The sequence below is a fragment of the Acanthochromis polyacanthus genome, chromosome 2, assembly GCF_021347895.1.
Source record: "Acanthochromis polyacanthus isolate Apoly-LR-REF ecotype Palm Island chromosome 2, KAUST_Apoly_ChrSc, whole genome shotgun sequence".
Classification (NCBI taxonomy): Eukaryota; Metazoa; Chordata; class Actinopteri; family Pomacentridae; genus Acanthochromis; species Acanthochromis polyacanthus.
The window spans coordinates 40,938,125-40,953,216 of NC_067114.1; the positions used below are offsets into that span (position 1 = coordinate 40,938,125).

The following is a 15,092-nucleotide window of genomic DNA, read 5'->3' on the forward strand; positions in this document are numbered from 1 at the left end:
CGTGGGTTTTCTCCAGGTACTCCGGCTTCCTCCCACAGTCCAAAAATATGCCGAGGTTAATTGATTACTCTAAATTGCCCGTAGGTATAAAATGTGAGTGTGATTGTTTGTCCTGTATATGTAGCCCTGCGACAGACTGGCGACCTGTCCTGGGTGTCCCCTGCCTTCGCCCGAGTCAGCTGAGATAGACTCCAGCACCCCCGTGACCTAGTGAGGATAAAAGCGTGTATAGAGAATGGAAGGATGGATGGATGGATGGATGGATGGTTAACTGTAGTCATGATCTTTCAGTTTTTTGGGTGTTCTTTTTTTCAGAACTAAACCCTTCAGCTGCAGATTTAAACAATTTAAGTCCAGTTATCTCACATTTATTTTTTTTGCATTGAACTTGTGAACTATAATCCACAAGAAGCTAACTAAAATTAATTTCTAGATAAGAATGTGGACATACAGAGACGAATGGATCAATCATTTTATTGTCTGAACTGTCACACTTTCTTTACACAAACGCAGTGATTTTTTTTATTATTATTTATTTCTTTATTCTAAATTCATCCTGAAACCATTTTACTCAGGCGCTTGAAACGTCCGGTTGACGCTCCGGAGCTGTGGGTGTCTCTGGGGGTCTGAGCTGCTGCTGTGGCCGACGGAAGGCGCCTTCTGCTCGGCCCAACCGGCACCGAGGAGCCGCTCACTTCCTGCGGCGAGAGGCGGCTCCCTTCTTGCTGCTGCAGATCGCAAAACCGCAAAAAACAGTCAGATCTGTACCGTGAGACTTTGAGAACATAACATGCACCACCACCAAGTAACCTGACTGTCTTTTAGGCCTACAGCGCCCCCTGCTGTTCAGGTTTATTCTGCATAGTACTATTGGATGCACGTGGCAAAGTCTGCAGATACAGTCGAGTCACATTCTCGGATTGCCCATGACTGTATCAGAAGAAAACTACCTGCCAATGCAGATTTATACCATTAAAATACAAAAATCTGAAATTTAATCATGCCTAAATAAATCACCTAAAGCAGAGGTGTCAAACTCATTTTAGTTTAGGAACTTAATTTGATCTCAAGTGGGCCGGACCAGTAAAATCACAGCATAATAACCTATAAATAATGACAGTAACATTTTTTTCCATTGTTTTAGTGTGAAAAATATACATTCTGAAAATGTTCACATTTAAGGAATTGTGTTTTTACAAAAAATCATGAACAACCGGAAATTTCTGGAGAAAAATAAGTTCAATTTCAAAAACATTAAGCCTCAGTTTATCATTTACACATTAAAACCTACAGATCACAGTTCATCTACAAAGGCATAAAACATTTAGTCTCAGCTGTCTGGAACAGAACGATACAGTGTTTTATGATGAAAATGACAAAAACAAGACAAAATATTACAAAAACAAGGCACAAATCGACAAAAAATGGACAAAAGACACAAAACAACGAAAATGACAATAAAAACAAAGAATCATGCGAAACACAAAATGGCAAAAGTAAGACAAAAAACACAAGCGTGACAAAAATGAGAAACAAAACAACAAAAACATGAGACTGCGGGCCACATGTTTGACACCTCTGGCCTAAAGGCTTGATTAATGCAGCATCTATCTGGTACAGAATGACATTAAGAACAGTCACTTTAGGACGGTCTGCTGCTGTACTACTTTACAACATATAGAAAATAAAGACTAACTAGTAAAGCCAAGAAAAGTAATAAATGAAAGGTATAAACAAACCAATTAATTTAAATTAAATTAGGACCAACAAACTGATATGTTACAGTTTAAAAAAATAACTAATTGACGGACATTTTGCTATCTTTTGGTAATTAGCATTAAAGAAGTCAAAATCACCACATTGTGACTGTACTAACAGATTCATGTCTGCGTAAGATGAGTAATAAAATCTTTACTTACTGTTTCTGCAACTCATCGATGCGGTTTCTGAGGGAGATCACCTGAAAAACAGACAGATGTTGAAGCAGACGTCTCACCTTCACACAACCTCTATTTAAAGATGTTTTAAACCCTACTGAACATTCACTTTGTCCCCTTCTGTTTTCTGTGTATCCTCTCTGACTCACAGAATCATCTTGTTCATATGTCTCTTCACTATAATCTGTAACATGATTATGCCAAGAGAACGTCAACAAAGAGGCACTGCTGGTTACAACTGAACCACCAGGGGAAAACACAAATAACTGAAATCACTAAAATTATTAACATGCACATTACAATAACATATGCTGAGCTTTCTAACAGAGAAATAAGATTACTGCTACAAATGTACCTAACAAGTTTCTATCTTAATGATAAGGCCCTACAATACAATGCATTATATAAATTTACTTGACTAATTTCAATGATTATTTTAAGATCCCACAATATTATTTATTACAATAAATTACTTGACAAGTTTAAATATTGTGTTTAAGAATTTAGAATAATATTTATTATTTAAATATTACAGAAAAGTTTAAATATTATGGTTAAGACTGCTGCTGCCCAGCACTGTTGGTACCAGCAGTGTATCGGTGCTAATTAGCCCCAGCTGTGGTCATTTACATTAGCTTGAGCCGTTGACGGGCTGTTAGCAAGCTAAGCTGCATGCTAAGGGAAACAATGATGCCCGCTCCTCAGAACTACTTCCGGTAGCCTTGGTATGTTTTTTTTTCTTATTACCAGATATAATTAGGAGCAGAAAACCTGCACCTGTGTTGGAAGGATATACCAACGCTATCAAAGGTTTTCTAGTACACTATGCTTATTTTTCGGGTTCTGTTCACTTTTTTTTTTTTAAAAAGCGGTGAAGTTGATTAGAACTGGTGGATGAGCTCAAAGTGATGCGTAACAGGACGAGGAATAACCCAATCGATCTGCAGTTTTCTGAGCTACATGTAGTCAGTGTGCTACAGCTTTATTCCATCCCAAATATAGAAGGAATACAGCTGGACAAACGTGACTGTCTCTGGAGCTGCTGTTCCCCTGAAGCTGGTGTAGGAGGGATTTCATTTACAGGTGATGGGTGAGTGCTGCTTTTTACCCCTTTATTCCACATGAATAGCTTTTTAAGTGTTGTGGCTTGTAGAACTGTTTATTTTTAAGGCTGTATCTCATTATAGGTGTTGCTGAAGGTTTGTGTACATCAGTGTCAAGCTACATGTTGACTTCATTTATTATAACAACTTCAGTTATCAAAAAGACCAGTGGTAAAACTTAACTTACTCAAGTACTGTAATTAACTCTCATTGGATCATAAAGGCATTTCTGTCATTTTCATGTTTCATTTTTATGCCATCCAAGTGTGTACGTTGGATAAAATTTAAGATCTAAACTTCTATTACCATAACTATCATGATCTACCAAAACAAAGTTGGACTCAGGGCCTTAAAGACACTAGTACCTTCACTGAAACCCACTAAAACTTTTGATTTCCCTTCCATCACAGCAAGAAATCATGCAAACAAAGACTTTTGGAGATTGAGGTTGTGTTGCAGTGTATAGCAGAAATGCTCAACGTTTCCTCACTGACCTCATATCGCTGTCTCTTGAGCTTCTCACCGTGGTCGTATTTGATAGCCTCCAGGCTGTGCAGCCACTCCCACAGCTCTTTCGCCTTTTCCCTGTCAAAAACAAACCAAAAATCAAAGAGTCAATGAAATGCGCATACCTTAAACCGATGAAAATAACGTGTCTCTATCTGAATAAGCGGCAGTTGGAGAAGTTACCCTGTTTTAACCTGCAAATGTGATTTTCTCTTAGCTCTTGTCAGTTTTATCAAAATCAAATCAGTCCAGCATGAATGAAAATTCACCCTTGTTGCTCTTTTGTCCCTGAAATCCATGCTTTCCTGTTTTGTTGTTTTGTTCCTCATATAAAGACTTTTAGTAGAATTATTTAGAAGCTGTAGACTGCTATCTTCGGGATAAATTTGGTGACTTTAAAAGTCAGTTTTTCCGTGAGAGTTGTTTCTTTTCGAGTGTTGGAGTTCTTGCATGGTTAAGCAGGTTTCCCACACATGATAAACATGTGTGTTTGAATGAGTAAAGGAGAATGTTCGTGTTCCAGAGATTTAAAAACATAATGGGACAGTTATAGACAGTGGAACATAAAACAAGTTAATGAATTTTGTTATTTGTCCACCTCTGTTTTGGGCATTATTAGAACTTGTATGTGTCTATAATCTTTTGTTGGATGTTTATGGATTCAGTGAGTTCCATGTTGAGGTGTCTTTTTTAACCTCTTGACAAAATGACTTAATGCAAAAGACAGACCATATTAGTGTTTAGCAATTTGTTTGCCCTTTATACATGAAACTAAAGATGAATTTCAATGGATCTCTTTGACACCGAGGAACATGTAAAAATGTTAGGATTCTTAGGAAAGTTCTGCAGTGATGGGGAGCATTTTTTATCTATGATTTCCGAGCCTTGCTGAACTTCTATTTTCATGATAGCCTCAGTGAGCGTACGTCACAGTGAAATGGTATGTTTTAGATCTCTTTGTCATATATGATTTAGTTATGACTCAGAAGGAGTTAGACAGGCGTGGTCGAATCCAAAGAGGGAATCACATCATTTTTGTTTTTGTCTTCATATTTAGATGGAGGCTTATTTCACAAATGTGTATGAGAGAGAGAAGAGATGAGTAAATGCTGTTAATTGCTAAAAATTAAAATTTAGTGGCTTACTGTCTATTTTGCATTTAGGCCGCTTGAATTTTTTGTTGGTGAAGTACTTTGTGGTGATGCAGGAGATTTATGTTAGTTCTGTTTTCATGTCCTCATGTCCCGGATGGTTCTGGATCATTAGTTTCTGTTTGTCTGCTCTGAACACTTGTTAAATCAACAGTGTAACCAAAGCACTATGGCACATGTTGACTGTGATTCTCTGGGGGTTACCTCAGCTTGTCCTCGCTGAAGTTGTCGATGTTCAGGGGTTTGCATCTCTCTGTCAGAATCTTCTTCTTCTTTTCTCTTTCGGTCTGCTTCTTGCCTCTCTTCTGGTCAATCTAGAAAACCCACCCTGGTTAAAACTCCTTGTTTGTCAAACCATCCTGCTGTCTGCTTAAGATCTGAAAATAAAGACACACCCTCTGCAGGTGGCTGCTGTAGCCCGATCCCATGTTGCTCAGTGCGATCTTCTTCTTGGCGTCATCATCGGCCTTCCTCTGGGCGTCGGCCTCCTCCTTCCTCTGCCGCTCAGCCTGTAGAATGAGTCCAGATTGACAGAAGGACAAGTAGAAAGATTCATGCCTAATGTTGTTACATTTCTAATTCACTGCTGTGTTACTCTCAATCTGTATCTCCTACTGAAAATTTAAGACAGTTATGGGCTTAATCTGTGACAGACTTTAGATTATAAACTTCATACCTCCCTCCTGGCCTGTCGCTCTTTATCCTGCTCGTTACGAATCCTCTGCTGCTCAGCTCGCTCGGCCCGGCGCTTCTCCTGAAGTCACAAATGAAAACACAGTGTTTTAGAAATACTTCAGCATGTTGATTTATTTTAACATATTTTCATCATGAAAGGCCTCCTGTCATGTTTCATTTGGGTTTGAACTCACAATTCTGTCTTTGAGAGCGATGAGTTCCTCCTCCTCCTTCTTCCTGCACTCAAAGTGAGCATCGATCAGCGACTGCAGCTCAATCAGATCTTTGTTTTGACGTTTCTTCTGGATGTCCTGATCGAGAAAAGCACAAGGCCTCTTATGTTAACTAGTAGCTGCCACAGTGACTGAGACAAAATCTGCTCGTTTTAAACCCAAATTAATCAGGAAGATCTTTAACTAGCTGTTTGTCAAATGTTAAATGAAGTTGCACTACGATGGATGGATGGATGGATGGATGGATGGATGGACAGAAGGATAGATGGATACTTTATTAATCCTGAGGGAAATTCAAGCTACAGTTTGTTTTATGTAGGCTTTAGTTTCTCACTAGATATTTACAAAAGAGACTATTTTCCCTGTCAGTTTAATGGAAATCTAAATTTGACCACCACTTGACTAGTCTAAAAGTCAGAAAACACTTATAAACTGTCAAAATTGAGCACAATTTAGTTGATGAGTTTCAATATTGTCTGAAAAAAATAGCTTTTACATTTGGGAGCTGTTTGGAACAGTTGGTTACACACTTTAATCACCAAATTGTATTTTAAATGCCGCTTTGTGTTGCTACAGTTTATTCTGCCTACATGCATTTTCTAGATCAGAGTACTGCCAAACTGTGCTGCTTTTACCTTTTGTCATCTGTCACAGTTTTCAGTTTGCTGGTTTACAACATCCAGACGTTAGAGAGGGAGGAGAGGAGCTGATCTGACCAGACACATTATAAGTCAGTTTAACCCGCTGTTATTTCTGGTGACGACTAGCGAAGGAAGCAATATGTAATCTTTTAGTCGACTAACTGCACACGTCGCTAAGTTACACCAGGTTTAGAAGGTTTAATAGATTGCTATGATTGAGTTGCGGCAGCGTTTTCTAAATTAAATACTTATTGAGTCCTTCAGAAGTACTTGGTAATCATAAGCTCATTTCAAACAAAAAACCTACTTAACTGACTGCACAATTTAAACTTTAACAGAAAACAGGAAGAATCTGTAGCATCACCACTACTAAAAGAATACAATTTTAGCATCACAAAGTGTAAATCTTTTTTATTTTTTCTAGTGTTCAAGCATTTTAAAATATGTTGAAATATGTGTTTGAGTGATGCTATAATGAGAATCCCCTGACCTGCTCTGGTCTCCTCACCTTTTATTTATACACTTGTGGTAGCCTTTGATGGTATTTTTATTAGAAAAACTGTTTCTTTCTTTCTTGTTTTCTGTTGTTCTGAGGCATGGTGTGGTGGAACAATTGTCACCAAAGTGTCTTTTTCTAGAAGGATCTTTCGAGGTGCTTCTTTTTGCGTATGCAGAGGAAAAAATATAATGTTCTGTGAATGGAGTAGTTGCTTAAGCAAGACTGAGGGGCTGCAAAGAAAGACAAGATATAATGGCTGAATAACAGTATTTAGTATCAAGTTTGTGTCCAAACATCTCTCTGTCTCATGCATCAGTCAGGACTTTAATCTCTTCAGTTTTTTAGCTGATGTTGCAGGAGTACACTTCTGTTCAAAAGTTTGGGGTCATCCAGACAATTTCATGTTTTCCATGAAATCTCACACTTTTATTCATGTGCTAACATAACTGCACAAGGGATTTCTAATCATCAATGAGCCTTTCAACACCATTAGCCAACACAATGTAGCATTAGAACACAGGAGTGATGGTTGCTGGAAATGTTCCTCTGTACCCCTATGGAGATATTCCATTAAAAATCAGCTGTTTCCAGCTAGAATAGTCATTTAGCAGATTAACAATGTCTAGACTGTATTTCTGATTCATTTAATGTTATCTTCCTTGAAAAAAAACTGCTCTTCTTTCAAAAATACAGACATTTCTGAGTGACCCCAAACCTTTGGTAGTGTATGTGAATGTTTTGTTTTGTTTTGCGTTTTTTTACCAGGTAAGAACTTTGATGTCTGTTCAGATTTTTTCACAATTTGCCTGGATTTGGACAAAACTGATGGCATTGAAGAGGCTTTCAAATCACATCTCAACTATCTACTGTCACGCAGGACGTCATAAACTTTCAGTTTGGAGGGAGAATTGCAAAAAAAAATGTTCAGTTCTGTTTTAAAAACTCACATCAAAGTCCACTTTCTCGCCATCGGGTATCTTCGGAGCAGAAGGTCTGTTGAATGAGAGAACATACAAAATGACATAATAAACAAACCATAAGTAATTTGTAAGTGCCAGTGATGTGAAAAGTGTTTCCATTATAGAGAAAGACAGCACATGTACTCACTTGAACTTTGGCTTCTCTTCTGGTTTGTCGGCATCAAGACAGCAGCAGGGAGAGAAGAGAAATATTGAACATCAGGAACATAAATGTGCAGAGAGTGTAAAGATCTGCTGGTTAATCACAGAGTAGATCCATGTGGACAAGCTGAGTTACATCTGAGGGCTGCAGGTTGTTTCACACTTCCAGTAGATCATTGTAATGTGAGAGTGAGTTTTAATTTTAGCAGTACTGTCCATCAACACTGACCTCATTACTGTGCGTTAGCCTCTTAAATGCACAACAATACTGCTTGAAAACCTACACAGGTGCTTCAGTTAAAAACAGATTAATAGTTCGACATTTTGGGAAGTGCTGTTATTTGTTTTATTCCTGAGAAAGGAGAAATTGGAAACGATCTCTTAAAGCTACAATGACCGACTGTTTAGCTGCTAAGCTAAGCCCAAAAGATCTGATAAAAACAATGTGTATAAATGGCAATTTGTTGTTTTACATGGAGTAATGTATTAGGGCCAAAATAACAATCACAATGATTTTGATCAGTATTCAGATCACAATTGTGTATTTAAGAACAAAGTATTGCTAGTTTATTTTCACTTTTAAATAAACACAGATCATTTCCTGCTTCTAGATTGTGCTACATTCCAGCTAATGTACACGTCTTAGCTTTAAAATAAGGTTCTTCTTTATGTGACTTCAGGGCATTTCTTAGAGGCAAAATGTTTATTAAATTGGACCCAAAACACCTCACTTTGTTGGACATCTTCTTATCAATAGACATTAAACTTTACCAATGTTCCTTAAACGCCTCAAATGCAGGCTACAGTAGATGCTAGCAGTCAGATGTGCACCGAGAAGCTTCTAGTCTCCTCTTTGTTTCTGCAGCTCAGCCAGTGTATCACCTAAAATTTCTTTAAAAAGACTGAAAAAAGGTGTTCTAATATCAAATACAGCCAAATTAAAACCAAGTGCTCTCATCTGCATGGGCTGTTTTCTGTGAGGGAAGCATTTTGAATGCTGTTGTCGCAGAATATCATGTTCATTTAATTGTGGGAATCCTGATAGTAATTTATTTAAATGTGCAGCACTAATGATAATTGGGTTATGTTTAAACAAATTCTTGGATTTTGTTATTTTAAAACACAGCCAGGCTAGCTTTTTTAAGCCTTTAAGCTAAGTTAAACTATGCTAGCCGGCATCTGCAGTAGGTTTGTATTTAACAGACATGAAAATGATTAATGACAAGCTTATTTCCCATAATGCTAAACTATCTTTCATGTAATGTCAAAAACATTGTAAGTACATCTAACTGAAGCAGGATTGCTGTGTATTTTCTTTTAAGTAAAGGTTTGTACACAGAAACAAGGCCACTATGATATGAGATGTTACCTTATTTTCTATTTCACAGTGTTAATTTGTTGTGCATTAGTGTGTGAATCAAACCAGTGTAATTTAAAGTGCTAATCAGGATCATAAATCACCACATAAAACTATTTAATAGTTAAACTTTCTGAACATACAGTACGTCAGCGCACACAAACTCTGAATTTGTAATTACTGTTAATTGTTTCTTGTGATAAAGACACAACTGGGTTTGGGAAGTGTGTGATTAGCTTTTTATTTGTTTTACGGGACCCTCACACTGGAATAAAAGAAAACAGACATAACACGGGGGGGAGGAAAAAGCAGGCAAAGCAACAGCGACTCAGCAGGAAATACAAACTACCATCTTGATCTCCCTCTTCCAATGGCAGGACACATTCATGCAAAAAAGAGAAGAAGCAGAGATGAGCAGTGGGGCCCGAAACCATGACTCAGCAGTTATGAATCCTTCACCCTGTTCCTCCACGTCGCCTCGGTCGCCTGAGACTAAAGCGAACTGGTTAATTCTGTGTTGATGTTGTTTTTTCAACAAAACCGGCAATTAAGTGACAGGGAAACAGATAGCAGGTCCAATCAGAAGAACAGAGAAGAATTCAAATCAACATACCTTCCTCTTCATAGGCCTCTGCATGCAGCAAGCGTCCAAAGCAAGAGCAGAACAGAAATCATTAGTGATTGAAGGTGGCAGCCTGCTCCTGTACTCTTTACGATGCACGGCTCATCAAGCACATTTACAGATTGGGATGTTTGTATTCCAATGGTAGAGGCAGGGCCAGCTGCTGCACAAGTCCATTATCAATGCCTTTTTTGTTATCCCTACCGGAGATTTTTATTACTCCGCCAAGGAACGCGGCAGAGTTATGTGACGATGGACATTGGTTTGTCTGTTTGTCTGTTAGCATCGTAACTCAAAAATGGAGTATCGGATTTGGATGAAATTTTCAGGGAAGGTCAGGAATGACACAAGGACCAACTGATTAGATTTTGTCAGTGTTGCGACTTATAGTCTGGATCCATGGATTTGTTAAAGATTTCTGTATCATTGTGAGATAGCGGCTCGGCGTCACTGCAATCATGACAATCGCTGACGATCACGACTGTGATTCTATTACAAATCCACTGCTGTGGACTTATCGGGACTCATTTGTCAGAAATCATACACGGAACAATTGATTAATTTGTGAGGGTGTTTGTGAGTCCCATCAATTCCCACCGCCTGCTACATATTTAGGTCACGTGATTTGGTATCCATACATAATGTACACATGCATAACACACACCTGTGCTCAGCACAACATCATTTTGTTTGTGGGTACGTCTGTATTAAATGGACACATTCTCTGTTGCTGTGATTTCTGATCATCAATAACTAATAAACAAATGCTGCATTTCTGAAAGTAAATGCTGTATTTCTAAAAAACATATGCTGCGTTTCTGACAATGCCATATGGGGGAATGAACAGCCTTGGAGGAGAACTGTGCTGTCTGAGGGATTTTGTAATTTTTTTGTGGGGGCTACATGTTTGTGACTACATAAAAACACAATAATAAGGGTGTTTATGTAAAGATTTGTTCAGATTTCTGGAATTGTTCTGTCTCTTTTTGGTTAATATTCTATTCATTTTCACTTAGTTTTTTTGTCTCCGTGAGGTCTTGTTGGCATTCTTGGCAGATTTAGATCTGTTTTCGTATGTTTTGTTTCTCCTTGGAGCTGTTTTGTTTCTCTTTTTAGTCCTTTTGACATCTGTTGTTAGTTGTGTTGCACCTCTTTGTCGTTGTTTAATGTCTGTGGTCATTTGACATCAGATTGTATTGTTTTGCATCAGTTTATAACTGTTTTGCGTCTCTTTGCAGTCAGTCTGCGTTCCTTTATGCTCATTTTAGGTCTCTTGGTAGTTTTTTTTTGTAGAAGTTTAGAGATCAGTTTTGATCTCTGCCGTTAGTATGACAATCATACCAAAAAAAATATTAAGCCATTTCAAGCAGTGGTTGTAAAAGTCAAAACTGTCCCATACACGTATTTAACATGAAATTACTACATTTTCTGGCATGTTTTACATGTGTGGACTTCAAAATTCATTCAGCAGAAACCCACAAATGAATAGATTTCTGTTTAAATCGAAGCTTAATGCCAGTGTTGTTTGGTCCTCATAGTCTTTCTCAGTGTTAACTTCCACACCAGCTTTAGTCAAGTAAAAGTAAAGTCTGAATATGGAAATTCAGAAAATATTCACGATTACTTTTAGGGAGGGTTTTTTGGAAATTAAGCACCTATTTTGTACTATTTGTAGTCAAAGCTTTGTGATCAGTGGCTTGTTTTAGAGACATTCTGCCCTCTAGTGGTCACAGCGGCTCAATGCAGATTTAGCAGTCTGCCAACAGATTAAAGTTTCGGAAATTTTCCACACTGCTGTTGCTGAAGCAGTGACATTGAAGCATTGGTTCTGGGACTTGTGCAGTGACTCCAGCTGTAAATAAATTTAACATTAATCAAATTTCCATCTGAACAGAACTAGAATGATGAAAATGATTGCTTTGCATCACAACACCCCAATGTAAATGCTTTAAAGCAATCTGCCGATCTCACTCTACATCTACACACAGAGAAAAAGATGCTAAACATGGACTGAAGGGAGGCGAAGAAATCACTTTTACATGACTGAAATTACCCATCATCCTTTGTGCTTTGGCCTTGAAGAATGACACATGAGTTTGCCAAAATGCAAACAATGGAGATGACTATTAAAAACAAAATGGGACATTGAAATGGATAGAAGGCCACGGATGAAAGAGGGCAACAGTTTCATGTAAAGGCGGCTGAGTTTCATCTTCTCCTTTCAACATTTATATGCACAGCTCATATTCAGAACACGTAGCAGTAATGCTGGAACAGGACAAACTGATTTGTCAGCTATCACTGATGGTGATGCAGAGATGTGATGTAGATGTTTGATAAAGTCAGTGTTTGCTGCAGTGCACTCTAAAAGGGGTTCAAAGGAGGACTAGAAGATATAAAAATGGGACTTTGAGGGATCTGGAATGTGATAAAGCTGCTGCTTCGTGGAGAGTTGTGGAAAATTGAAGTAAAAACGGCTAGTGGGGCTGGAAATGTTCGTTTTCTTCAAAGTTTTTCACAAGAATTATCTAAATCAAGAGATTTCATCAATGAGGAAGCATGAATGTGAGCAGCAACTTGGTCTGGCAGTATGGTGACTTGATAATTACAGATACTGCCAATATTTTGCCGTGATGGCAGTAGCAGAAAAGAAATCAGTCGCTGCATTTCCACCATTTTTAATTGTAGGGATTATTTACCAGGAACTTTCTAAGACTCTAAAAGTTCACGTCAGCTGTTATCTACATTTCCATCTCAGAACATTAGCAAAATCAGTCTTTTAACCTGTGGTGGGAAATAATGAAATATTTTTACAGATACTGTACTTCAGTACAGTTTTGAGGCAGTTTTCATTTACTTAAATAAATCCATTTATGCTACTTTAAAATTCTGCTGCACCACATTTCAGAAGGAAAATCCACATCTTCATTTTCTTTTAAGATTACCTTTACTTAAGTAAGATTTTTCATGCAGGATTTGTTACATACCAGTAGTGGTACTGTTACAAAAATGATTATGCCTTCCACCGCTGCTACTAGTGTATTGCAAAGGAGAGGCTCTTATCACCTTTGTTTGCAATGCAAAATGACAACTTTGTGTTTTGTCAGCAAAAAAATAAATAAATGTACTGTTCTGCAGCTGTAACCTCAAGTATTTGTGTAGTAAAGTATTATGCACTTTTGAAAATATTACCACAAAGCAGCTGAGTTGTCAAAAGGTTCTTAGCCCTGGAAGAAAGTTCCTGTGGTGGAAACATGTCTTTACTAATCCACAATGAAATGGGATCAACCTCTGAGGAGCATGAATGTGTTTAATACAGGCTTTAATACAAAACCCTCAACAAGAGTGTCTTTTAATGCAACTTAAAGTAGATATTTAAAGTGAATTCAAGTCCTCTGATGTATTGTGTTCGCTTCATCTATGCTGTATGTATGTTAATGTTCAGGAAACGTGACACCAATCCAAATTTGGAGGAAATGTGAAGCGATGAAGCAAATATGTTGCTCCTAAACGTATTTTCAGAATGTGTGGATTTTGTTGTTGGCTGTTTTTCTAAAGATTTGTAACCACTTATTTGGATGTAAATGCATCTTGAAACTTCATTTACTTTGCAGACTTTTGTCAAACTGGGCAGTTATGAAGAGGAGGTAACTCCAGTGGAAAGGGCTGAAGAAAATCTAAAGTGTAACTAGGCTAGTTAGCTGCAAAAATATCAAACCCAACAAGACAACTGAGTCTTGAGTCTTCAGATTTAGTTTATTTTAGAGGGAAAAAAGAGCTATAGCATGATTTTAACTTGACATCACTGCTCCAGAAAGAAGTCACTTGATTCAGAGAAAAGGAGACGTGAAATTATCACCACTTCCTGGTACATTTTGGTAGCAGCAATGAAGAAAATATTGCTTTGTAAGTAAGTGTATGATTTTACTTAATAAATTTTTTTTGGGGAGGCGCAATAATTGAGACCAAAGGATAAAATAAAAGGACTCACTTCCACAAATTTAGAGCTAATCATTGATGTAAATCACAAATACTTGTTGTATTGCAAACAAATATGTTTCAAAAAGAATCTGATAAGATTAAAAAAAAAAAAAGCTAAATTACATTCTGCTTTAGGTTTAATGCATTTGTTTTACGATGAAATATGAGTAATCCAGAGTTGATGTCATAGTTCCTATCATATCTGATGTATATAACTGTGTCAAAGTTGGGTGCAAAGTTTTTTTCTTAGTAAGTAAGAAAGAAATTCACTTTGATGAGCACATTGTGAAAAACTAAATGCAAACATATATATATATATATATATATATATATATATATATATATATGTCACTAATTAGGATGTAGTAAAGGAACAGAAGAGGTGTCTATTTGTTTTAGCTTTGCAGAATATTTCAAAATATAAAAGTAAATTTAAACTAAATCGTCTTTTAAGACTCAACACTCCGGCCTGTCAAGCAGACATGTTTTGCAGCGTGTCGGTCAGCACTGTCTATCCTACGGAGCAGAGTGCTGGATGTCCTGCAGAAGAAAGGTGAACGGACTGCCCATGCCACGTACCTTCCTCCTCATGAACCACCCGCTGCACCACCTGTGGCTCTGGTTCTGGTTCTGGTTCTGGTTCAGGCTCTACCTCTGGCTCTGCTTCTACCTGGGCCTCCGCCTCAGGGGCTACTTCTACTTCTACTACCTCCTCCTGGGCTACGGCACGCAGCATGCACCAAACCACCGGGGAGAGGGAGGGTGTCGGAGAAGGCCGTTAATGGAGACCATAGACATGACAGAGCCATTAGAAACCAAAAGTGAGAGATTACTTTAGTTACAGAGAGGACGGATGGGTGAGCGGAGGACAGCGCTGCTGGAGAACAGAGAAAGAGAAACAGGTGATGATGAGACAAAGTCAAAGGACCTTTCACACAGAAGCCATATTCAACTGCTGATGCACAAAACTACCTGAAGAGCAGTTTCAGTGTACGAAGATCCAACACTGTGCTTAGAAATCCAGAGTATGGAAGCTGAGAGAAGCCATGGAGTCTGTTTTATACCTTCTCTTTTCACAAGATCATTGGGGGACCATGTGGATAAACTTAATTTTAGTGTTTATTTGTGGCAACTACAAAAGTGACATCCATAAATGTAGGGACTAACATCAGTGGGGAATAAAATAACAAATATTGCCTTCGAAAATGCTGTAACTGCTGCTAATGTTTCAAAATGCATATCTCATTCATTGTTGTGAGCCTTAC

General features: G+C 37.9%; 1 protein-coding gene across 3 annotated transcripts; it reads right to left on the reverse strand.

Annotated features, from left to right (window-relative positions):
- Positions 1-458: 458 nt before the first annotated feature.
- Positions 459-14,615, reverse strand: LOC110951631 (troponin T, fast skeletal muscle). 3 transcript variants are annotated; one of them, XM_022194802.2, is made up of 12 exons: positions 14,407-14,615; positions 9,838-9,855; positions 9,574-9,588; positions 7,854-7,872; positions 7,694-7,739; positions 5,568-5,684; positions 5,375-5,452; positions 5,094-5,207; positions 4,903-5,012; positions 3,535-3,625; positions 1,920-1,960; positions 459-728 (listed from the first exon to the last, which is right to left on the reverse strand). In XM_022194802.2, the coding sequence occupies exons 1-12, from the start codon at positions 14,561-14,563 to the stop codon at positions 692-694; spliced, it is 843 nt and encodes a 280-aa protein (XP_022050494.2). In that variant the 5' UTR covers positions 14,564-14,615; the 3' UTR covers positions 459-691. The 3 variants fall into 3 exon arrangements, with proteins under 3 accessions (XP_022050494.2, XP_051800902.1, XP_022050496.2); XM_051944942.1 differs by lacking the exon at positions 9,574-9,588; XM_022194804.2 differs by lacking the exons at positions 9,574-9,588; positions 9,838-9,855 and having other exon boundaries at positions 14,407-14,612.
- Positions 14,616-15,092: the final 477 nt, after the last annotated feature.